This window comes from Nelumbo lutea, chromosome 4, assembly GCF_056320005.1.
Source record: "Nelumbo lutea isolate HS-2025 chromosome 4, American lotus-T2T, whole genome shotgun sequence".
Taxonomy (NCBI): domain Eukaryota; kingdom Viridiplantae; phylum Streptophyta; class Magnoliopsida; order Proteales; family Nelumbonaceae; genus Nelumbo; species Nelumbo lutea.
The window spans coordinates 89,563,922-89,589,606 of NC_142687.1; the positions used below are offsets into that span (position 1 = coordinate 89,563,922).

Consider the following 25,685-nt stretch of genomic DNA (forward strand, 5'->3'; position numbering starts at 1 on the left):
TCGAGGGTATGGTGGCTATAAATAGGAGGACCCCTTGGGCCTCATTTTCTTTCATGCCATCTTGCTGCCTTCGGGTTCTGAGGTCGCACATTCATCTAGTTTACCCTAGTTTCTCAGTTTACTCCGTTTCGTCTTCTCCGGTGAGTCCCAATCACTGTCAACCAAGTCTGGGTACCCATACCACACCTACTAGCAGGACGATAACCAAAACGACGATGCTCCCTCGAGCTCGGGGGGAGCTTGGGAGCAGGTTCCGGAGGCTCGTGAGACCTCCAGTGATGTAGCATCTACTTCCCGAGGGAGGGAGCCTGACACTTTCGGCCCTTCCTCCATGACGGCGGTGAGGCTAAAGTCTCTAATGCGCAATTTTCACCTCCCTGGGGACCTAGTCTACAGCCTCCCACTGGAAACTTCCCTTGGGAGCATGGTCCTAATGACATAGTTATCTTCCAGGAACATATCGAGGCTGGCCTACGTCTCCCTTTGCACCCCTTAATAGTGGAAGTGCTAAACCATTTTAACGTCACCATCGATCAACTCCATCCCAACACTATTCGGAACATGGTTGGGACTATATCTTTGTGTTATGAGTACTATCTTCCTTTGAACCTTGACATCTTTGCCTCCATTCTTTGTATAAAAAATGCCACTCCTGGGGTTCCATCGAAGAGGCGCTTTTACTACCTCTCTCCCCACCGCGGTTATAAGCTCTTGCATGAGCTACCGAATAAGATTCCTGCCTGGAAGGGGGATTATTTCATGGTCCATAACCCCGAGGGGTGGCCCTTCCCTACTTCTTGGAGGGGCGCCATCCAGGACCCCAGGGCTGAGCTGGACCCCGAAACTCAAAAAACGATGTTGTCCTGGGCATTGATAGGCTTCCTTTGTTCAGACTACTTGACCGAGGAGAAGCTTGTGCAAGCCGGCCTAAGTCCGGGTAGGTTGTTTTTTTAGGTCGCGTAGTGTCTTGTAGTAATATTGCATGTATACATGCTCTGTTCTTTACCAAACTAATATCTTGTGGTTTCTTTTTTGGTAGCCATCATGTCTGGAGTTGATTCGTGCTACCTCCTCTCGAGCAACCAGAGGTGCAAAGTGAAGAGGTCGCGCCCCAACCAGACTCCCCCCTCTAGGGGTACCGAGTTTGGGTCTGTTGAGCCAGACTTTACCTCTCTGCCGCCTGAAGTTCCACCGCCTTCATCCGAAGAAGGTGCTGGCGGGGTCAGCCTCGAGGAGGGCGAGCTCCTGCAGCAAGGGGTAGTCCCTCCAGGTCCTTCCCATCTGATTCCCTACCCGCGGTTCCTAGTGGGGAACTGGGAGGGCGTGAATGACTTCGTCGTGGCTCATTGGAGGAGCCAGAGAGCGATCTATAACAAAGAGGTCGCTAAGTGGGGGGCGACCTCTCACTGCATGGTGGTAAGTGGTCCTTCTCTTCTCCTTCGTCTTTCACTTCCTTTTGCTATCCTTTGACTCCAGTCTCTTGTTGGCAGGTGAACATCGCCATACACGCCATGGCCCTCCAGACGCACATCCACTCCCGTGATGCTCGTAACCAGAAGGTCAACATTCAGAAGCTCCAGGGCGAGCTCGACCGGACTCGGGGCGAGCTCCTTCACACTCGCAAGGGGAGCGAGTCCCAGGAGCTGCTCATCTGAGACCATGAGGCGCAGATTGTCAGGCTTTCTGGAGAGAGCATGCGCTACAGGGAGGAGTCATCAAGGGTAGCGGCAGAGAGGGAGCTCCTTCGCCAACAGGTTCGAGACTTGGAGTCCACTCTTCTGAACCGGACTTGGAACTTCGACAACATGGTGGAGGCCGAGCGAGAGAGAGTGGTCTAGGACTTCAAGGACTCTCAGGAGTATCACGACCTCCAGATGGAGTATGGATCGAGCTCGTACCGCTCCAGATTCAAGCTCTGCCGCTGGTTGGTCCGAAAGAAATTTTCCGGGCTCAACCTTGATAGCATCACTATGAAGGGTTTGTTTCCCGAGACGGCAAACCGGGCGGAGGAGGAAGAGCCTGACTCCCCGGAGGACGAGGACGAGGTGGACCCCTAAGGCTAGCGGCATTAGTTTTCTGCTTCTGATTTCTGGTGGCTCCCGGGTGCCATAAACCCGGTCTTGAAAATATCATTGTTGGGCGGTTGTGCCCTTTTTTCCTGCTACTAAACTTTCTCGAGCTGTCTTGCTTGGGTTTTTTTTTTTTTGAGATAGTAATGAAATCTCTTTTCTTCTTCTAAGTATGGTGTGCTCTTTTATTTTTGCTAAAGCGATCTCGTCACTTTGAGCTATTAGGGCTACACACCCGAAATATGACCTTTCGGCAGTTACGTTTAAGGCATCCCTATAGTATACCGCGGAGTGGTTACCATGTATGCTCGAACTATACGTTTGTTGCTTATACCTTAGTTCAACCAATGTGTCGAGACGAATCGTGCTTCTTGGGGTTTGAACCCGAGCTGCCTATGCCTCTAATATTCCATATTTTGCCTTCGCCACTGAAGCGGCTAAGTCTTTCCTGATGCCGAGGTCTTTGTTAGCTCGGTGTTTTAGCCCTTCGGCTGAGGGGGTGACATAGTCTGCCATTGAAGTCTGCCCATGCCATGGAGGCGACTGGGTCTTGTTGTGCCAAGGTTGTGTTAGCTCGGCATTTTGGCCCTTGGGCTCCGGGAGTGACTCATGGTCTACTCAGTAGTTTGCCCATGCCATAGAGGCGACTAGGTCTTATTGCATCGAGGTCGTGTTAGCTCGGCATTTTGGCCCTTAGGCTCCAGGAGTGACTCATGGTTTACTTAGTAGTTATAGGTAATATTGCCTTAAGTTGACAATATTCCATGCCCAAGGTACTTGTTTCCCTTCAAGGGTTTCGAGCTCGTACATTCCTTCCTAGATAACTCATTTTACTCGGTAAGGTCTTTCCCAATTCGTTTCGAACTTACCAACGTCGAGCTCAGGTACCATAATTTTTTGAAGGACCAGGTTGCCAATACGGAGGTTTCGCTTCTTGACCCTGGCGTTATAGTACCGAGCTACTCTTTGTTCATAAGCCGCCATCCAGATATATGCAAGGTCCCTTACTTTGTCGAGTAGGTCGAGGTTGGCATGTAGCTTGTCTTCGTTTGCCTTGTCATCGTACGCTTTTAGTTGTAGTGAGGGAACCTCAATCTCAGCTGGGATGACTGCTTCGGTGCCGTACGTGAGGTTGAAGGGAGTTTCTCCTGTGAAGGTCTTCTCTGTGGTTCGGTAAGCCCATAGGACGCTGGGTAGCTCGTCTGCCCACAGTCCATTAGCTCGGTCTAGGCGTGCTTTGAGTCCACAAAGAATAGCTCTGTTCGTGACCTCTGCTTGACCGTTTGCTTGAGAATGTGCGACCGAGGTGATATTTTATCAGATCCCCATGTCTTGGCACCAGTTATGGAATTTAATGTCCTCGAACTGCTTGCCGTTGTCAGAAATTAGCACCCGAGGTAACCCAAAGCGGCATACGATGTTCTTCCAAAAGAAGTTATGGATGTTTCAGGTTGTGATTGTTATGAGAGGTTCGGATTCTACCCACTTGGTGAAATAATCCACTGCTACCACTAAGAAACTCCTCTGGCATGTCGTTGGTGGAAATGGCCCAAGTATGTCGATGCCCCATTGTGCGAAAAGCCACAGGCTGGTGAGGTATTTGAGGTCGGCAACGAGCTGATGGTGGATGTTGGTGTGCTTCTGGAATTTTTCACACTTTCTTACGAGCTCAATGGCGTCTGCTTTCATTGTCGGCCAATAGTATCCCTGTCATAGTGCTTTTTAGGCGAGGGCCCTGCCCCCCAAGCTGATTGACCTGATTGACCACGAGCTGGGAGTCGCTGCAGATGATGATGTGCTTAGCTTTCATTTCTTTAGCTAGAGCTAGCCTAGCTATCAACGCTTCGTATTCCGCTTCATTGTTGGATGCTGCAAACTCGAAGCACAGTGCGTACTCCAACTTTGTGCCACTTGGGCTGTGCACGACTATTTTGGCTTCACTGCCTTTTGCTGGTTCGAGGAGCCATCTACGTGGAGGATCCAGGGCTCTTCATCCCAGTTCACGCTTGGCCTCACTAGGAGAGATGCCGCACTGGTAGCAACTTCATGGTGCTCAGACTCGACCGGCCTAGGAGCTTCGGGCTCGCCCGAACTGGGGGCCTCATGCTCAACCGGCCTGGGGACTTCAGAGCCAAAAGTGCATTCAGCAATGAAATCTGCTAAGGCTTGGGCTTTAATAGAAGTCTGCGGCTTATATTAGAGATCGTACTCGCTGAGCTCAATGGACCACTTCGTCGATCGACCAGAGACCTCGGGCTTGAGTAAAACCTGCCTCAAAGGTTTGTCGGTGAGGATGATAACAGTGTGAGCTTGGAAGTACGGACGGAGCTTTCGGGCTGCAATAACCAATGTGTAGGCTAGTTTTTCTATCTCCGGGTATCTTATCTCTACTCCCTGTAGCACTTTACTAACATAATAGATAGGTCATCGGACCTGATCTACTTCTTTTATTAGTACCGAGCTGACCACTTCGTTGTTGACTGAGAGGTACAACTCTAAAACATTGCCATCTTCGGGCCGAGATAAGACCGATATACTAGCGAGGTGTTTTTTGAGCTTGTCGAATGCAAGCTGACAGTCTTGGGTCCATTCGAACCCTTTGTTTTTAATTGCCTTAAAGAAAGGCAGGCAACGATCTGCCGATTTGGACATGAAGCAGCTCAGGGCGGCTATTCGGCCATTCAGCCTCTGAACCTCCTTCATTTTTCGGGGTGGTTGCATGTCTAGAATGGCCTTTATTTTGTCTGGGTTGGCCTCAATGCCGCACCGATTCACGATGTACCCCGGGAATTTACCCGATGTGACTCCAAAGGCACACTTGTTCGACTTCAGCTTCATATTGAATTTATGCAGAATTTCAAAAACTAAGTCCAAGTCTTGTATTAAGTTGCAAGAAAGCTGGGTTTTGACGACCATGTCGTCTACATAACATTCCACCTTTTGGCCAATCAATGGCTCAAATAATTTATTTACAAGTCTCTGGAAGGTCACCCCAACATTTTTTAAACCGAAGGGCATGACCTTGTAACAGTACAATTCGAGCTCAGTTATGAAGGCAATTTTCTCTTCATCGGTTGGGTCCATCCTGGTCTGATTGTAGCCTGAGTAGGTGTCTGGAAAGCTCAACAACTCATGCCTCGAGGTCGCGTCCACTAGGCGATCAATCCTGGGGAGTGGGAAGCAGTCCTTTGGGCAAGCTCAATTTAAGTCGGTGTAGTCGATGCACATGCACCATTTACTGTTAGCCTTTTTTACCAGAACGGGGTTGGCCACCCAGCTCGGGTAATGGACTTCCCTGGTAAAATTGGCTACAAGGAGCTTCTCGACCTCCTCGTCGACTGCCCTCCACCACTCCGAGGCTAGGTTGCATTTCTTCTATCTAATGGGCCTAACTATAGAATCAGTATTAAGCTTATGAGTTATGATGCCGGGGTCTATGCCGGGCATTTCTGCTACGGGCCAAGCAAAAACATCTAAATTCTTAACTAAAAAGCGTACCAGTTTGGATCGTAGGGGCTCCTTGATGGAAGCACCAATCTTAAGTGTTCGGGCAGGGTCCTCTACTAAAGTTGGGATAGAGACGGTCTCCTCCGTAGGCGCAGCTCGCTCCTCGCTCTGCTCCGTAGGTCGCTCCAACTCGAGGTTGTCGGCCACCTTGGCTTTTCCCTTGAGGGCAGCGACATAGCATTTGTGAGACTCTAGCTGGTCACCTCGCGCTACCCCGATGCCAAAGTTCATGGGGAACTTCATGGCCAAGTAGTAGGTAGACACCACAGCCCGTAAAGCATGGGTAACCGGCCAACCTACTATGTTGTTGTACGGGAGGGGGTTGCGACCACCAAGAAGTCATGGTTGAGCCTCACAATGCTAGGCCAGGTGTTGACTTCCACGGGTACTGTCACCCTTCCTAGGGGCCGAACTTCCTCTCCACTGAAGCCCACTAGGGGAGTGTCCGCGGGCTTTAAGTCGCTCTCCCGAAGCTGAAGTTTGTCGAAAGCCATTTTGAAGAGGATGCCCGCAGAGCTGCCCGAATCGACGAGGACTTGCTTGACTTCGAAGTCATTGATCTTCACTTTTATGACGAGCGCGTCGTCATGGGGGTAATGGACCCCACATGCATCATCCTCTGTGAAGAAGATGGGGTCTTTTGTCCTTTGTCGCTTTAGAGGGTTATGTCCTTCCCTACCGGTCTCGCGAGCTGATGCGCGAGTTGCTGCTGAGGTGCAGCCTGCCACGATCGAGCCTCTGACTATGACATGGATGATCCCCCAGACCAGTCTCTCCTCAGGGGGTTGCTTTTGCGGTTGCTCTGCTTGCCTGCTGGACTCGAGAGCGTCTCTACTTTGCTCCCCTTGTCGACCTGCTTTATTATTATTATTATTATTATTATTATTATTATTATTTTGTACAAAATTTCATAAATATCCGTGACGGATGAGCTCTTCTATCTCATCGTGGAGGTTTTTACAACTCTTGGTACTATGACCGTGATCTTTATGAAAACTGCAATATAAATTTTTATTATGGGTGCTAGGGTCGGCCTTCAATCGAGGTGGCCACTTCACATATGGAGCGTCATTGATCGCCATGGGGATCTCAGCCCGTTTTGTGTTGAGGGGTGTGTAGTCCCTTTCTGCTGCAGGGGCTCAGGTGGGCTGAACTGGCCTCGCCCCCCGAGCTATGTCCTTCTTCTTCCTGTGATCACCCTGAGATGGGGGTTCTGGCTCCCTCTTTCTTTCTTCTGGGGCCTGCTCACCCTTCTGGTTGATCTCTTCCTCAGTCCTGATGAACCGATCCACGAGCTTAAGGAACTCAGTTACGGTCTTGGGTTGGTTGACAACTACGTGCCACTTGAATTCCTTATGGGTGATACCTCGCTTGGTTGTTGTGAGGTGAACTGCGGGATCCAGGTCGGGTATCTACAAACAAGCGTCATTGAACCACTTGATGTAGCTCCGGATGGATTCCCTTCCTTTTGCACTATGCCGATGAGGCTTTCCTGAGTTCACAGACAGCTCTTGCCGGTGACGAAGTGGGAGGTGAAAACTTGCACGAACTATGCCCAACTTCTTACCGAGTCGGGTGTGAGGTTTTGGTACCAGGTGCTGGCCACTCCTTTGAAGGTAGTGGAAAAGGCCACGCAAATGCAGGACTCGCTGGCCTGTGTCAGGTGCATTTGGGACTGGAAGGCGTCCACATGGTCATTTGGATCGAAAGACCCATCATACTTGTCTAGAGGAGGGAGCTTGAAATCCTTTGGCATGGGGACAACCAGGAGTTCTGGAGATAGCGGGGAAGAAACTGAGAGGAGGGGGGTAGTTTTTACTTCAGCTGAGCATACCTCCTCCTTTCCTTTAAGCTCAGGAGAGGCTCTGGAAGCAGTTTGGCGAGCTCATCGGTGTCTTCGCTACTGCTTTGCTGGTTCAGCATTGGTGCTCAACGCCTCGATGTTGCCGAGCTCGATAGGCTCGGACTGCTGGTGATGACTATGGACCGAAGGGCCCTATCTATAGCCCACTGCTGGTGCTGGTACTGGTACTAGGAAACCTGGTGCAACACTTGTTGTTGGTAGAGTTGAAACTATTGGAATTGTTGCATCTGAGCCTGCATGGCCCACATGCATTGCACTAAGTACTCCAGTTGGTTTGGGTTGGCCATTGGGGGCACGACCGAGGGCTCAACAGAGGCTGCTTCTATTGTAGAAGGGAGCGAGGCAATGGCGGGTGCCATTGTAAGAGGCACATTCAAACTAGGGACTCCGTCCATGGTGAGGGGGATAGTAAACTGTCTGATGCATGCAGTAGGAAGCTGGGGCTGCTCCCCATAAGCATTCTGGTTGTTGCCACGTCTGGCATTGCTGGAAGAAGCCATGAAGAATGCTAAGTTTTTGGAAGAAAGTGTTGTAAAAGCTTGGAGGAAGGCTTTTAGAAGCGTTTCCCATAGACGACGTCAGATGATGCGGCACGATCCAGGCACTCCTAGCTTGCTGCTGACTGGCTCCTTGTTGGCAACGAACGGCACCTGTGAGAAGATGAAGAAGAAGGATTCCCAAGGATTTGCCCAGCGGGAATACTCTGATGCTTAAGTTAGAACGCTGGGGAGGATGGAGAGAGAGAGAGTATAAAAGGCTAAGAGTGTAGATCGCGCTAGATCACTGCCTCAAAATTAGCTCGTGAGCGAGTAAGAGTGCAAGTTCATATCTCAATTCGAGAGAGAGAGAGAGTCTGTCTCTCCGATTTAAGGGCTTTTATAGGGGCGTTCTTGTCAAATCCAGTGTAACCGCCACTGGGCTTCTGCCGCAGCCGTTACCTGCCAGGGCTGCGTAGTTGATCGTTACAACATACTGCCTGCGCAGCTGAGTGACACGCTTCCGAAGGGACAGGCACGCCACCATCTATTGAGAGACGTGGGGCAGACTGTCAATCGGGCAAGGACTGCGCCGTCAATTGAGAGACGTGGCACAGTCTGACGGGTACGGTCTTGTGAGATGGAAGCTTCCTGAGAGTGTCGCATCACAGTCGCAAGTTACTTCATAGCGGGCCATCCTTGCCGCGAACTACCTTATAGCAAACCCTTAGGGTTATTTCGAGGTGACCCTCATCAAGGTTGGTCTTTAGGGCAGTTCTTCTGCACAGGTGCTGAGCGAGCTGGTTTCCCTAGCTCGCGAGCTGAAATAATCTTGGAGTATTCCCTTCTCAGTAGCTCGGGGGATCTGGAGTTCGCGTTGTAGCGAGCTCCCCCTACAAAGAGCTATGACGTAGCGAGTTGTTCTATAGACTTATTACCTGGTCGCGATCAAGGCAGGCTGCGGAGCTGTTGCTCGTGCTGAGTCAGGTCCATGTGTCATAATCTCAGTAGGTTGAGTCAAATCATCCTCCATCAATAATAATAGTAATAAAGGGAATGAAGATAAACATGCCTTTAACATTATATTCATCATATTTAACAAAAATATGTGTGAAAAGTAAAATTGTGGTTATTAATGATGAAAATGGCTAAAATACGAAAGCAAAAAGAACAAGAAAAATTAATAATAATAATAATAACATTATTATTATTATTATCAATAATAGTATTTTAAATTACCACGTACAACGCACATAAACATCTACTAGTATTATAGAAATAAGGAGACAAAGAAACACATTGGGTTGGTTGTTGATTAGTATGCCAAAGTCTAAATATTAAATTTAGCATATTGGCATTTTAATGCACCAAAGGCTATTGACCTGCCCTCCTCTCTTACAATTTGTTTGTTTGCGTGTGATTTTTCATGGACATGTTGATTTTGATGACTAGAGTTGCAACTTGGGTATTTGGTGATACATTCCACTAACTGTTCATGGGCCGGGTAGCCCAATGGGCTGGCTTGGCCCAGCCCTCGGACGGCCTTGAACACAAATTTGAGCCCATAGGCTTAACCTCGGGCCTAAAAGCTCGAGCCTAACTATTTTATGGGCGGGGCTTGGGATTTGTTAAAAAAGCCTAGCCCGGATTGACTTTTAGGTTAAATAAAAAACCCTAAATATCCTAAGTTCCTAACTCCTCTCTTCTCATTCTTCTCTTTCTAGCTGAACCTCTCATCTCAATAGTGGAACACTCACCGGCGCAACCTCACATTCTTAGGTAGACAGAACCGGCAAACTATCACCGACGCAACCAGCTAATTCCAACAGATCGGGGGTGAGTCCTCTCTCTCTCTCTTACTTCTTCTCTCTCAGAATCTCAGACACGAACTCAGGCACCGACGAGGTAGCGAACATAGGCATTAGTGGCGGCGATGAATCCTCTCTCTCTCACACAGATGCAAACTCAACACCAGCGAACACTGTCACCGGCGGTGAGTTCTTTCTTCTGTTAGGTTAGGCTTTAAGCTCGGGTTCGAGCCCATGTTGTAGGCCCATCAGTCGAGCCGGGCTCAGGCTTGGGCCTAACAAAATCATGTTTATAAAGAATAAAAGCCTGGCCCGAGCCAGCCCAACCCATAAACAAATCTACATTCCACTAATAACTCATTTTCCAAAGACAGTAATTGCAATAATTGAATCCATGTTTATGCTAAACCAAACCAGCTAACATACCAATTAATTGCTGACTCACCACTCAATTCAACTTGGAATCTAGGAATGCAACTTGGGGTTGGACCTATTCAAAATTTGACAAAACCCCAATCAGAACCCGCCTAAGTTGCTGAAGGGATAGGATATTCATCACATGGATGCCCAAATCTTGCGGAATGGGCTGGGCGAATTTCAAAAATTTCTCCCATCTTTGCAGGGAATCGAATTCCCTATTTTAGAAAAACATATTTTTCAATGATCAATCTTGAACCATTAACCAAACCAGATCTGAACCAAAAGGAGTAGGAGGGAGGATGTACCTGATACGGAGAAATAATATCTCCCAATGGAGGTGTTCACGCCTAAGGAAGGATTCAAAGACTGCTCCCACTGAAGATGGTGCAGTGCAGGATGGAGCAGAATCAACAATGTTCTTCAAAAGAACTTGACCCTTCGCAAGAATCAACTGGATGGCTGGAGATAATGGCAGCGGCAGGAAGGAGGCGGCAAGAGAGATTTCATAGGGTGTAGAATTTCTCTCTTCTTGTGATTTCAACTTTGAGGACAATAGTTTTTGGGGTTGCCTGTCTAAAGGCTGCCGCCCCTTCCTCCTTTTATAGATTTAAAGGGATTAGCTACTAATCCTATTAGGAGTTGCTAATCCAAATTATATTTGGATTAGAAGTCCCTTTAAGTGATAAGGAAGAACCCTTATCTTATCTACAGATCAGATCAACCATCTCCTAATCTAATTAGGAGGCTTCCAGATCTAAATCTTATTAAGATCTTGGACTCTCTAAGTGGATAAGGTCTAGGCCCAATCCTATGAGCTGATCCACCTCAGAATTCGCCCATTTTAATTGACTGATCAAATCAACCAAGTTCGAAATGGGCTTAAGGCCCAATTAAGGTAATGTACTCACTTAGTCTTCCAAACTGCTGTCTAGTCGGGCTTCCTTGTATGGCATGGGACCCAAACATTGATGTACACACCAACCACATGGGTTCAGCCCAGCCTTTGTTACAAGGCCTGGCCAAATACACTGTTATGGACAGTACACCCCATAAAACCCATTTTATGGGCTCTATGGGCCCAATACTTACCCTAAGTGGTCCCTGGGCCAAGCCACCTTGTAACACCCAGGGACTGTGGGTAGATGCAAGATTAGCCCATCAAGTATTATCCTCAATTGTCTTACACTTAACCTCTCAGCCCATAATGATCATACACTGCCCGACAAAAGATGACCTCTCCCTCGGCTGCAATGAACAGTGTTGCACTCTCTGTTTACATGGATCCCGGGAATTAAAACCTTTTGCAAATCATTTCGAAACCATAGCATAAAATATATATATATATATATATATATATATATATATATATATATATATATATATTGCAAAACAAAATCTCAACAATTGAAAATCGGCTACCGGCTTCTTGGTTTCCATCAGAGAGAGTGCATCCCCGATCATTACCTTTGTCTGACAAAGGGGCTGATCCTGTCACTATGATCACCCACTCAGATGAATTCTCAGGCTGTCCCAATATACCCAGGTTTTGACCTCCGCTAAGGATCTCACTGATTGGTATATCAAAGACAATCCAATTCGACACCTAGTGCAGTATCATAATTGAGTCTAGGGGTCGGGTGTAACTTTTTAGTTTTGCCCATCAATCTCCAAGGTCTAGGGCAATACTGGAAATCTGGTCCAGTTCAAAGATTCAATTAATCCTACACTGTATGTGCCTAGGGTCTCACCCTGGCAGTTGAGACAGCCCACCCCAACCGACTTGGTGGCACCACAGTGTCAGCCTTGTCAGGATAGGCCTCCCCAGACCGACCCACTGGCTTTGAACATTCCAAACTAACTCGAGTCTCATTAAGTGTCTGGTTTAAGGGTATTACACAGAAACATACCAAGGGAACATGAATCAAATATGCACTTTTATTCATTTTCATTCTGATTGAAGCTAAGGGCATACAAAACTGTCTAACAATTGCGCCCTACCCAATTATGATAAATGGGACACATGTATCATGAAAAATACCAAAGTACCTCCCTTTATAGTGAAAGGCTGTTATCTCCATGATAAAACATGAAAGTGCAAAGCTGTAAAGGTTGTACAATCAACATCACTTTTAATTATCATAATGGGACTCCTCAGTTTGATCACAAACCTGTTATATACTATGTAATCGGTCCTAAGCCCAATCCGAAAAATAGAGAGTCAAAGTTTTGGCTCAGGGGCCAAAAAGCCCAGCCTAGTGCATGTAAAATTGCAAGCTTGATCAATCCGGTCTGAGGTTGGACTCGCCCAAGTTGCTAGGTCATTTTTAATATATTTATATTTATTGAAAAGGGAAAATCTATGATAAGTGAAAGATATGGTATCCAAAGAGTTTTCGCCAATTAAAATCCACCCATTAATTTTGATAAATAACACTTAATTTGCTATTAGGGTTGTTTACGGGTCGAGTTGGGTCGGTTTATTGAGGTTTTTCCAATCGACCCAATCTGGTCGGGTTACCTAAGATGGAAATCGAAACCAACCCAGTGTTAAGTAAAACCGACCTGATCAGTTTGAATCGTGTTGGGTCGGTTTGGGTCGGTTTCGGTTTAAAGTTCATCCATGCCCCCCACAGCCACCTAGTTTTTTGGAAATATATTTAAAATTGAAATATGTATTTTAGAAATATATATACATACATATATATATATATATATATATATATATATATATAACAAAAATATACATACAAATATATTGGAATATATATTTTTTGGAAATATATATCTGACATATTTCATAATATATATTTTTTAGATATAGATATTGGAATATATATTTTCAGATATTTCAGTTTTTAGTTAAGTAGGAACTAAGTCGGTTTGGTTTGGGTCGGTTTTGGTTTTCACACAAGAAAACCGATACCGACCCGAACCATCGGTTTATGAATTTGTACAACCCGAAACCAACCAGTGCTAATGAAAACCCGACCGACTCGGGTTGGGTCGGTCCGGGTTGGTCGGGTTGGGCCTTCTTACGAACAACCCTATTTGCTATTTAGTTTATGATTCTAGTTAATTGGTAAGATATTTTTCATATATATCATATATTTCCCATATTATAGTAGAACCCTTTATTAAAAATGTAGAAGTATAAGATTCAGTTGGATTTAAAAAATAAATGAATCAATTTGGATCAAGTGTAGGGATGACAATTTTCTCCATTTTCAACGGAGACCCAACTTCCCTGACCCCATCGAGTCGAGGATGGGGATTGTTTTGGTGGAAAAGGAACGGGAATGGGGATTAATAGGAATCCTCAATCGGGGCCAGGGTCGGGGATGGGGATTATATATATATTTAAATATTATTTATATTAAATATATATTATTTATATTATATATATATATCAAAACATATCTAAAACATTATTTATAATTTAAAATTTTTATTTATTTTAAGTAAATTTATTTTTAAAAAAAATACTATTATCTAAAAATAATTGAGGATTCCCGAATGTAAGGATCGGGGATGGAAGACAAATTTTATCCCAACAGGGATGAGTTAATTTCAGAATCAGTCAGGAGCGGAAACGGAAAATATAATCCCCGTCCCAAACCCGCCCCGTTACCATTCCTACCAGTGCGTGAGTTGCAGCGTCACACTACCTCTGCCCACAATAACTCTTCCCACGTTTACCTATCACACACTACCTCTGCCCAGATGAGCTCTGTCCACAGGTGCGATGTTATGTGGGCAGGAGATCCGGACTCCAATATCTTGCTGTTTATCCTCAACGGCGTTATCTTGTTTGAACGTGGATGTCGGAAAGACGTCACCCAACTAGACCCCTCACCGCTGGGCGCTGGCATATATATATATATCATCTCCTTCGTCGCTAACCAGAGGACGGAGCCACTGATCACGGGGGCGGCTGAGTTGTCGCCTTGTCGGGAGCGTTGGGAGAAGTAGTGGGCCTGTGATTTGCAATGGTCACGTTTGATCAAATGCTTCTTTTAAGAGGGGATTGGTGATCTTTGGTGCTTGTGGTTGAGCTTCTGCCTTGACGATAGGAACCAAATGTTACAGAACTTTGCTCCCAGGATGTTTGAATGAGTTTCGAGCCAAAAATGATTCACAGAATCCGTGGAGGACGATGGGACTGGCCCGACTGGGAAGGATGTTGGAAGTTGTATATCAGAGTTCCCCTTCTTTGAAGCATGATCTGTATTTACGTGTAGAATGAATTCTAGGTGTACCTACCATCTCTAATCAACCGAAATTTCTTTCGAAGTTGGTTTGCTCAATCTCAGAGATGAAACTCATCAGCATCTGCTTCCATGACTTGAAGTCTGCGCTTGCGTCAGCTTTGTTTATTAGAATAAAGTTATTGTAATTTGATTTGAATTGTTATTCTACATATCTGTCCAAGTCTCCCATTATACTAGAGTTCAATTTTAAACGTTCCCGCTAAGGAAACTGGAGGAACTTCCGCCTCTGTTCGACGAATTGAATCAATCAATTTATTGCACCTGCCGATTAATAAAATATTCCTATCAAAGACTCAACTCAGAAAGTAGAGCTTTTTAAACCCGGGAATCCTTTCTCCTCCATTTTGGTCATTTCTCGACTATCATCGTTAACGGCTTAGCGAACACATCGAGGGGGAGAGGAAAATAGTTATCGACTTATCGTTTATTCGTTTTCATCATCAAAGAAAGTGAGAAACGTGCAAGACAGAAATGGGTGGATGCTTTTCGGACATTAAGGGAGGACAACAAGCTGTAGGAGGCAACCAGCCTAGGCCTAGCGCCATGAACAGCGATCAGGGGGATGAGCACAATGATGCTGTTGATTATTTCTACCGTTCTCGCGGTTTGTACGCTCTTTTCACGCAACTCGAGGTATATTACAGTCACCATTGATCCTACATAAACCCTAATTTTAAGTTACTTCTCTGCTCCTTCCCCGGTTTCTCCGCCCCATGACCTCTATACATAAATTATTTTTGATTTAGACATTTTTACATGTGCGTGTGTTTGTCTGTGCCTGTGTTCGTTTGTACATCGCATGTGGGTTTTCTACCTTCGATTTTCTTCTCGGTCCTTTTTGATAAGTGTATGCTCATGTGTTTGTTTGTGGCGCCGAGAGTCTGTTTTGGTGTTTTTTTTTTGGCTGTCTATGTTGATATATGTGCTTTTGAGCCTCCATTTTTTACTCTGTTTCAGAGAGAGGAAACCATGTTTGTGTCTGTTGACTTCGTTGATCTTTCTGTGTGTGTTTCTGTAACATTGATTTTTGTGGTCCTTTTTTTTGTTTGTATATGCGTGTATTTGTGTGTGTGGGATAGATGGATAGATAGATAGACGGTGTTGGGAGAAATAGACTAACTTCTGAAGGAAAAGTAAGCTTGTTCTTTCGAGCTAAATAAAACCGTGGTCTGTTTAAGGATGTAATTCACTCATCCATGTAGTGTGGGTCCGCATTCCTCTTGCAGGTCATGGTGTGCTGATCAAAGGGGGGCACAATTGAAAACTACTGGAGAATTTTTCTGATCGGGGGATCACATTCAAAAAACAGTAGAAGAGTTTGGGGCTTAATCAATGGACGATGGTGTGAGCACAGTTGTGCTCAGACCGTTCTAACAACCCTTTTCAGCTGTGTATTGGGAACATCTCCATGAATAAAAAGATACTAAGTATGGAGTTGTTCCCAATGCACGGTTGAAAAGAGTTGTGAGAATGGTGCGAGCACAGTTTTGTGACTACTGAATCCGCCCCCGTACTGCATGGCAGTGGGAGTTTTGTACCATGATGAGGCTAAAGTTAACCACAAAAAAAAAAAAAAGGTTTTAGACATGATACATCTTTGATGACCATTCAAAGAATTCAGACAAATGACCAAAAAGAACCCATGGATTTAAAAATAAGAAAATTGAATAGCCTAAATTATTTCGAGTTAATTCCTACTTTGTAAATGGTAACTTCTTTTGCCCACCATAAATGACAAGCTTCCTTGATCAATAGCCTAAATTATGTTGATTTTTTATGCCTGTGAGCCAACTTGATTCAACTAAGGAATATTTAGTTCACCACTTATGTGGCATTATTAGATCATGGACTAAATGCTGGGGAACATCAAGTAGTACCATCGCAGTTGATGTGTTCAAATTTGAGATGAGGCTTTGTCGTGTGAAGCAGTACTCCATATTGTCACCAGAAATGAGCTTTAGCCCTTGCAATTTATTGGAGTTGCATATGGCTTTTGCCAAATTGAGAATATCAAATCTCAGAGGCAGCAATGATGGCTGTGGATGTGATCATAACACTCGAATTGGCAAAATGGGACATGTAGCTTTGTTTTTATTCCCCATTACTTCCCCTTATTCCCATGGCCTTGGCATATACTGTAGTTTTACTGGGAATGGTCTTACCTTCTACTCTGTTAGTTATGATCCATAGTGTATAATGGTTGATGTTAAGATCAATAGAATGCTTTGGGTGGGACTTTCAATCGACTTTGAAAGTTTGTTACATAGTTTGACTATGAATTCGATTGTCCCAGATTTGGATGTTAGAACTTGCATCAGATTAATAATAGAATTGGATGTGGATTTAATCCCATCCAATCTGATTAAAAAACCTCAGTCCAATAAAACATTATTATTTTATATATGTACGTAGTATAATTATTTATATAAAGTTTATCATTTATAAATTTAATACTTTATATTTATATACATATATTGTGCATGTATAAGTTAAAAATTATTAATTTCTAAAACTTCTCTAACTTTTTTGTCATTTTAAACACAATAGCATGGGTGCAGATTAAATCCGAAATCCTATATGAAATTTGACATGTTGGATTCAGATGTAAGGTTTGATAATTAGATGTAGATGTGGATTGAGGTGATCTGAAATTCTGAATCTGTATCCAATCTGATTACAGCCCTATCTATGGGATCAAATTAATAGAATGTTGTATGTGATCTTAAGAATTGACAACTTCATTTAGGGCATCTAATGTGCTATATGCACTAAAGAGGGAGAAAAGGGAATATATAAACTAGCAAAGTTGAGAGAAAGGAAAGACAGATTTAAATCATCTTAGGTGCATTAAAGAGGAACATCAAAGAGTATTGGTAAAAGATGGGAAAATCAAGCAAAAATGGGAAAACTATTTTGAAAAATTATTAAATGAACACGTAGAGGATGCTAATGGAGGAGAGACTAGTAATACAAATTGTGTTAAAAACAATATATACTTTTGTAAAACAAGAACTACTAAAGTTAAAGAGGTGCTAAATAAGATGAAAGGAAAAACGTTAGGACCCAATGAAAAGATATGAGAGAGGTAGGCTTATTATGAGTAAGTATGCTTTTCAACAAGTTAATGAAGGAAAGAAGATGTTTGATGATTGAAGAAATAGTAGTACAATGCCTAAATTTAAAAATAAAGGTGATATACAAAGTTTTTTTAAGGTGATATACAAAGTTGTAATGACTATTGGGGGATTAAGCTCTTGAGCCAAAGTATGAAACTTTGGGAGAGAAAATTGATCATAGAGTATGTTTGATCAATTTGGGCTTATGCCAAGGAGATCAACAATGGAAGTTATCTTTCTTTTGAGAAGGTTGATAAAAAAGTTTAGAGAGAAAAAGAAAGATCTCCTAGAGAAATCATATGGTAAAGTTCCTAAAGAGATAATATGGTGGGTCTTGGAAAGAAAGGGTTTCAAAATAGGTATATAGACCTAATTAAGGATATATATTATGGTGCAATAACCAATGTTAGAACTCCTGTGGGAAAGACATCAGATTTTACAATTACAATGGGTCTTCGCCAAGGTTCATCACTTAGCCCTTATTTATTTCCACTAATCATGGATGAATTGACTAAACATATTCAGGAGGAGGTCCCATGGTGCGTGTTATTTGTTGATGACATCGTTTTAATTGATGACACTAATGAAGGATTAAATGCAAAGTTAAACTTATGAAAAATGCTTTAGAAATAAGAGGTTTTAATGTAAGTTGAATTAAAACAGAATATATGACATGTAAATTTAATAACAAAGGGAGTGCAGATCAGGGTACACTGTTAGAGGCACAAGGGGGGCAGGAACTACAAGTATATTCTAGAAGGAGAAGAAGGCCACCTCAGCATAAGGAAGCCAGTACAAAGACAGCTGGAGTTAATTGAATCAAACAAGTTGGCAAGCTATAATTCTGTTGTAAATCAGTTAAGGCCACCTCAACATAGCCAGTACAAAGACAACTGGAGTTAACTGAACCAAACAAGTTGGCAAGTTATAATTCTGTTGTAAATCAGTTACACCGAAGGCAAGATTGAATATAAATACAGAGGTGTACTTACAATAAGGGAATGATAAGAAGATTTGAAATCTTTCTCTTTTCATTCTCACTTTCCCCTATTCTGGAGGTTATCCTCCCTCGAAGAGGAATTGAGTTGGGCTGCTATCCAACAATTGGTATTAGAGCTTGCAACAAGCAACACCATGCTGAGTACAAGGTCAGAAACATTGGATGATTGGATGGATCGCATGGAAGTCCATTTGCACAAGACCATAGGAGACTTACAAGAAATCAAGCAGACACTAGCCATGTTGATGATGCAGATGGAGAAAAATTCAATGGAATAAAACCATGATGGCTACAAAGAAGGAAACAACAGAGATCAAGGAGGCGGTCAGCGTGGTTGGGCCTCAACTCGTTCAGCAAAACTGGATTTCCCAAAATATTCAGGTGAGGATCCCATACCTTGGATCTATAGGGCAAAAAGGTATTTTGAATACCATGATACACCTAGCCATCAAAGAGTTCTTGTCGCTTCATTCAACCTTGAAAGAGAAGCAATGTTGTGGTTCCAATGGTTCTGGCGAACCCATCCACAAGTTTCTTGGTCTGAATTCATAGAAGCTCTGTGCATCTGTTTTGGACTCACTGGATTTGAAAGCTATGATGAGAATCTCTCGAAACTCAGACAAATTGGATCTATGAGAGATTACCAAGTCGAGTTTGAAAGATTGTCGACAAGGGTTTGGTGGCAATGGGTTTGGCAAGAATGCAAGAAGAAGTGAAGTCCCTCCAACCCACCTTCCTATTGGTGGCAATGGGTTTGGCAAGAATGCAAGAAGAAGGGTTTAATCGACTGAAAACATTGGTTGACCGAACACATTCAACTCTAGACCATAGTCTTGGAACTGACAACTAAACCAACCAGGTAATCCTTCTATCCTGGGATCCAGCCCAACAGTCACAAGAAATCAGACCCATGGGCAGGCTGAAAATCCTCAACCTAAGGCCCAAACCATTATACCTGCCCTAGTGCCATTAAGAAGATTCTCTTGGGCCAAGACACAAGCCTGAAGAGATCACAGTTTTTGTTATAACTGCACTGATAAGTTTGGTCCAGGCCATAAATGTAAGAATCCCCAACTATTCTTACTATAGGCAGATGAAGCTGAACCTTGGGAGGAAATCCCTTACACACCCATTGTGATACCTACTGAATTAGAATCTGAGGTTGGGCTAGACCCACCCGAGATATCCTTTCATGCATTGATAGGACTTACCTCCACCCAGACAAATTGGATCTATGATGAGAATCTCTCGAAACTCAGACAAATTGGATCTATGAGAGATTACCAAGTCGAGTTTGAAAGACTGTCGACAAGGGTTCATGGGTGGCCTGAAACTGCATTGCCTGGCTGCTTTATTGGCGACTTGAAGGAAGAAATAAGAATAGAAGTGAAGTCCCTCCAACCCACCTCCCTATTGGTGGCAATGGGTTTGGCAAGAATGCAAGAAGAAAGGTTTAATCGACTGAAAACATTGGTTGACCGAACACATTCAACTCTAGACCATAGTCTTGGAACCGACAACTAAACCAACCAGGTAATCCTTCTATCCTGGGGTCCAGCCCAACAGTCACAAGAAATCAGACCCATGGGCAGGCTGAAAATCCTCAGCCTAAGGCCTAAACCATTGTACCTGCCCTAGTGCCATTAAGAAGATTATCTTGGGCCGAGACACAAGCCCGAAGAGATCGCAGTTTTTGCTATAACTGCGATGATAAGTTCAGTCCAAGCCATAAATGTAAGAATCCCCAACTATTCTTACTATAGACAGATAAAGCTGAACTTTAGGAGGAAATCCCTTACACACCCATTGTGATACCTACTGAATTAGAATCTGAGGATGGGCTAGACCCACCCGAGATATCCTTTCATGCATTGATAGGAGTATAGGACTTCCTCCACCCAGACAATGAGATGGCTGGGTTAGTAAAGGGCCGGGCAATTTTAGTTCTAATTGGCAGCAAGTCATTTCTCAACTTTGTGAGCCAAATGGTAGCCAAACAATTAGGCCTAACACAAGAACAGTTGTTACCATTCAATGTACATGTAGCGGATGGCAACAACATTAGTTGTGATAGCTAGACCTGTTCATGGGCGGGGTAGCCCGATGGCCCGGCCCGCACCCCGGTCAGGCTTGGTCATGTAATTAGACCCGTGGGCCTGACCTCAGGCCTAACACAGTAAGCCCGACTGTGTTACGGGCCGGGCTCGGGATTTGTCAAAAAAGCCCGACCCGAGCCCAGCCCGGCCCGATTCAGCATTATATGTTTTATAAAATACATAACATGTATTTTATATATTATATAAAATATATAAATAATATAATATTTATTAAAATATATATATATATATATTTGTAATTTAATATATACATTTTTTTTCTTTATAATTTATCCTCCATTCTCTCTCTCTCTATTCAGCCACTTCAGCAGTAGTAACAACATGGGCTAAATTTCGGGCTCGGGCCTAGGCCTGGGCTTCAGGCTTTTTATGAGGGCCAGGTCAGGCCCAAGTTGTAGGCCCGATGGTCGGGCTGGGATCGGGCTCGGGCCTTAGAAAAATCTGTTAATACAGAGTGAAAGCCCGGCCCGAGCCCGGCCCGGCCCGACCCATGAACAGGTCTAGTGATAGCATATGCAGAGGGGTCCACCTAAAGTTACAACAACATTCATTTCTAGTGAACTTCCATCCATTGGACATGAGCAGAGTGGATGTGATGTTAGGCATACAGTGGCTACAGCAGTTGGGATCGGTTGTATGTGATTAGTCAAGACTAACAATGGATTTCTCCATTAATGGACAAAAGTATCATCTAAACGGGGTGTCTAAGGGTGTGCCACAACAGGAAGGATTGAGAGCCATCCTCAAGACTAATTGTAGTGAAGGGCAACCCCTTCTATTGCATATGGAATTGAATACCAGCCCGGTTTTAACAAGTCCAGAGGAAGCAGCCACGCCACTGGAAAACCAACAAGCACTCCAGCAATTACTCAACACCTATTTAGATGTCTTTCAAGAACCCAATGAGCCACCTCCTTCCAGACCCATGGACCATAGAATTGAGATAATCTTGGGGGTAGCTCCATTAAATGTTAGACCTTAGCACTACCCCAGATTTTAGAGGGAAGAGATGGAGAAAATTGTTCAAGAATTAGTAGAGAAAATTCATACAGCACAGTTCAAGCCCATATTCAGCACCCGTCTTTTTAGTCAAGAAAAAAGATGAACATAGAGGTTTTGTGTAGACTATTGGGCTCTAAATCAGATTACAGTAAAGGATCGGTTCCCCATTCCAATCATTGATAAACTATTGGATGATTTACATGCTGCTACCATATTCTCTAATCTTGATCTATGAGCTGACTATCATAAAATTCGAATGCATCCAGCATATGTACCTAAAACGACTTTCCGTACACATGATGGTCACTGTGAGTTTCTTGTCATGCTTTTCGGATTGACAAGTGCACCAACAACCTTTCAAGCCATCATGAATGAGGTATTCCGTCCCCACTTGCACCACTTTATTCTAGTCTTCTTTGATGATATCTTGGTATATAGCGTTGATTGGGCTTCTCATCTACAACATTTATTTATCACGTTGGAACTTCTAAGAAAACATTAACTATATGCAAAGGCTTCTAAATGCGTTTTTGGACAAAAACAAGTCCAATACTTAGGCCATGTGGTCAAAGAAGGGAAGGTCATGCTGATCCAGAGAAAGTTGCTTACATTCAACAATGGACAACACCTACATCAATCAAGGTCTTGTGGGCTTTTCTAGGCTTCACAGGCTACTACAGACACTTTATACCACATTATGCAAGGCTGATAGCGCCACTGACCCAATTATTAAGGAAAAACGCATTTCAATGGAGTAAGCAAGCCCGACAAGCCTTCACTAACCTAAAGCAAGCAATTTCCACACCACCAATTCTGTCATTATCTGACTCCGTAAAGTAGTTCATACTTGAGTGTGACACTTTGGGAAGAGCTGTTTTAATGCAAGAGGGGAAACCATTGGCCTATTTCAGCAAAGTACTCTCACCACAAAATCAAGCTAAATCAACATATGAGAAGGAGCTCATGGCCGTTGTACTTGCAGTCCAGAAGTGGTGGGCTTACCTATTGGACTGCTGATTCGTCATCAAAATAGACCACAAGAGTCTGAAATTCCTGCTTGATCTATGACTACAGCTAAACAACAGCAGTGGGCCCACAAACTCATGGTCTATGACTACATTATAGAATATAAACCTGGTACAACTAATCGAGTAGTTGATGCTCTATCCAGGCTACCTTGGCACATCTCACTGTCTTCAGGCCCAATTATCCATTACTTGAGCAGCTCAAAGCTGAAGCCTTTCAAGATGCAAAATTTGCCCAATTACGGGCCAAATGGGCCTAGAATCCAGCCTTGACCTAAGGTTATTCAGTTCGTGACTCAACACTCTATTACAAGGGTCGATTGGTTATCTCATCCAAGTCAGCCCACATAGCAGAATTACTACGACTCTTTTATGATTCAGCTATAGGGGGTCATTCAGGCATATTCAAAACCTACAAGCGTCTGCCAGCACATTATTATTGGAATGGCATGATGAAAACTGTAAGGAGTTATGTCACCTCTTGTGATGTCTGCCAAAGACAAAAGTATGAAGCCCAACAACCAGTCGGCCTCCTACAGCCCTTGAGCATCCTGGATCAAGTATGGGATGAAATCTCAATGGATTTTATTGTGAGCCTACCTGTTTCAAAAGGCAAATCAGTTCTGCTTGTGGTGGTCGACCAACTATCAAAGTACAACCACCTTATACCTCTAACACACCCTTACACAACCGCTACAGTAGCAGAAGCATATTTGTTAGAGAAATCACCAGATTACATGGGACAATGAAGGCAATCGTCTCAAACAGAGACCCAACCTTCCTCAGCAGTTTTTGGAGAGAATATTTCAAGTTACAAGGCACTTTACACAACACCTCTACTAGCTATCATCCTCGGATGGATGGACAGACTGAAGTTGTCAACAGATGCATCGAGACATATTTACGATGCTTTGTGGGGGATAGACCAAAGCAATGGATACAATGGCTGGCTTGGGCAGAGTTTTGGTACAACTCCTCATTCTATGTCTCAGCAGGTATGACACCATTTAAAGCATTATGCGACAAAGACCCACCATCAGTTCTACCCTATGAAAAGGGGTCTTCAGCTAATGTAGCGGTTGATGAGTGTCTTTCATCCCGAGATGAAATCATTCGTGAATTGAAGGTCACTTGACACATGCTCAAGAACTGATGAAGCACTATTATGATGCAAAACACAAGCCCGTTGAGTTCCAGGAAAGCGAGTTTGTCTACCTAAAACTCAAACCATATAGACAGGCCTCAGTGGCCTCCCACCCCTACAACAAGCTTTTCCCTATGTTCTATGGACCATTCAAAATTCTACAACGGATAGGACCATTAGCCTACAAGTTGGAACTTCCAGTAGACTCCAAAGTACACCTGGTTTTCCATGTCTCCGTCCTTAAGAAAGCTGTCAATCCACAAATGGATGAAACAAGGTTGAGCCTTTATTAAAGAGGCATTAGTCTGCTAGGAAGGGTTACCAAATGAAGAAGCCACATGGGAGCCCAGCACTGAGTTGATACAACACTTTCCACACTATGGCCACGAGGACGAGTGCTAGCTTGAGGAGGGGGGAGATGTTAGAGGCACAAGGGGGCAGGGACTATGTTATGGACGCATTCGTGGGGAAGAAGTACCGCCGCCGGCAGAAGCAGTAACGTGGGACCCTCATCAGATTATCTAGCTAGCCACAGTTCATTTTACCTTATCTTTATCTTATCTGCTTTCTTACTCTTATCTTATCTGTTCCAATAAGGATTAGTATAGAGTCTGATTTATCTTAGGGAGTTTTTATCCTTCTTGAGTAGGGAGTCTTATCTAGGAGTCTTATCTATCTTATCTGTAAGCAGTTTAGTTAGTCTTATCTAGGAGTCTTATCTATCTTATCTGTAAGCAGTTTAGTTATCAAGGAGTCTTCCTACAAGGAGGACTCTTACCTCTTGTAATCTCCTATTTAAGGAGCTGAAATTATTGAATAAAGATATCAAATTTCCAGTCAAGAAAGAGAGTAAAAGGAGAGTTCAGTGATCTCTTGGACAAATCACCCTCTAGGACGCCAAGATAGGTTCAGCTAGGAAGGGGAGGAACAAGGGAAAACAAGAGCTTTTCCCCGGGGACCGACCCGTGACGAGATCCTATTCCCGGGCCCATAACAATTTGCTATCAGAGCTTATCGTCATGGGAGATCTGGAGCAGCTATCATCCAAGGTCCACGAACTGGAGCATAGGCTCGTGGAAACTAGCGTGGAGGTTCGTGAGGTCAAAGACGATGTCTGGGAGCTGCGATGCTTGCTGGAATCGTATTTCTTTAACAAGGAGAGGAATCCAGAAGGGGCTGTAACCACAAACAGCCGCCGACCAGACTTGATGGAGTTGTCCGATGAACAGCAGGTCGTCCCCTCGGTAGCCCCGGTCGTTCCCAAGTACAGCAGGCTGGAGTTCCCTTCATACAACGGCGCCAGAGATCCTTTGGGATGGCTGTACAGATGCGAGCAGTTCTTCCGCAACCAACGGACAGGGGACAACGATAAGGTAAGCTTGGCCGCATTCCACGTGACAGAGGAGGCGCAACTCTGGTTTTATAAATTGGAGCAGGAGGAACCCGGGCTTAGTTGGACCCAATTCAAATCCTATTGCCTCCTCAGGTTTGGGCCCCCATTGACGAGCAACTCATTGAGTGAACTGATCAACCTCAAACAGGCGGGAATGGTGGTTGAATACCAGTGCCATTTCCAGACCCTCCTTGCCAAAGCAGCTTCGGTACGACCGGACCAGCAGGTAGACATGTTCACGTAGGGTTAGTAGAACCCTTAAGGGTGAATGTGGAGATGCAACACCCCCCCAAAGCAGCTTCGGTACGACCGGACCAGCAGGTAGACATGTTCACGCAAGGTTAGTAGAACCCTTGAGGGTGGATGTGGAGATGCAACACCCGAACGAAAGATGCAGCTCAGTCGCGGAACCTTCAGTATGGGGCGGCTTCCAACCGCATGGGCATCCCTGGAACCACTCGGAATGGCTCCATCTT

At 44.3% G+C, this 25,685-nt stretch overlaps 1 protein-coding gene across 2 annotated transcripts in view; it reads left to right on the forward strand.

The window, feature by feature from the left end:
* The first annotated feature begins 13,852 nt into the window (after positions 1-13,852).
* Positions 13,853-25,685, forward strand: part of BON3 (Calcium-dependent phospholipid-binding Copine family protein) — a 41,497-nt gene continuing 29,664 nt past the window's right edge. Inside the window, exon 1 of one of the 2 annotated variants that reach the window (XM_088985752.1) lies at positions 13,853-15,045. In XM_088985752.1, coding sequence (XP_088841878.1) covers positions 14,884-15,045 — 162 coding nt within the window. In that variant the 5' untranslated portion in view covers positions 13,853-14,883. Of the gene's footprint in view, positions 15,046-21,846; positions 22,024-25,685 lie in introns of those variants that run through there. The other variant, XM_088985753.1, reaches the window with a different exon arrangement.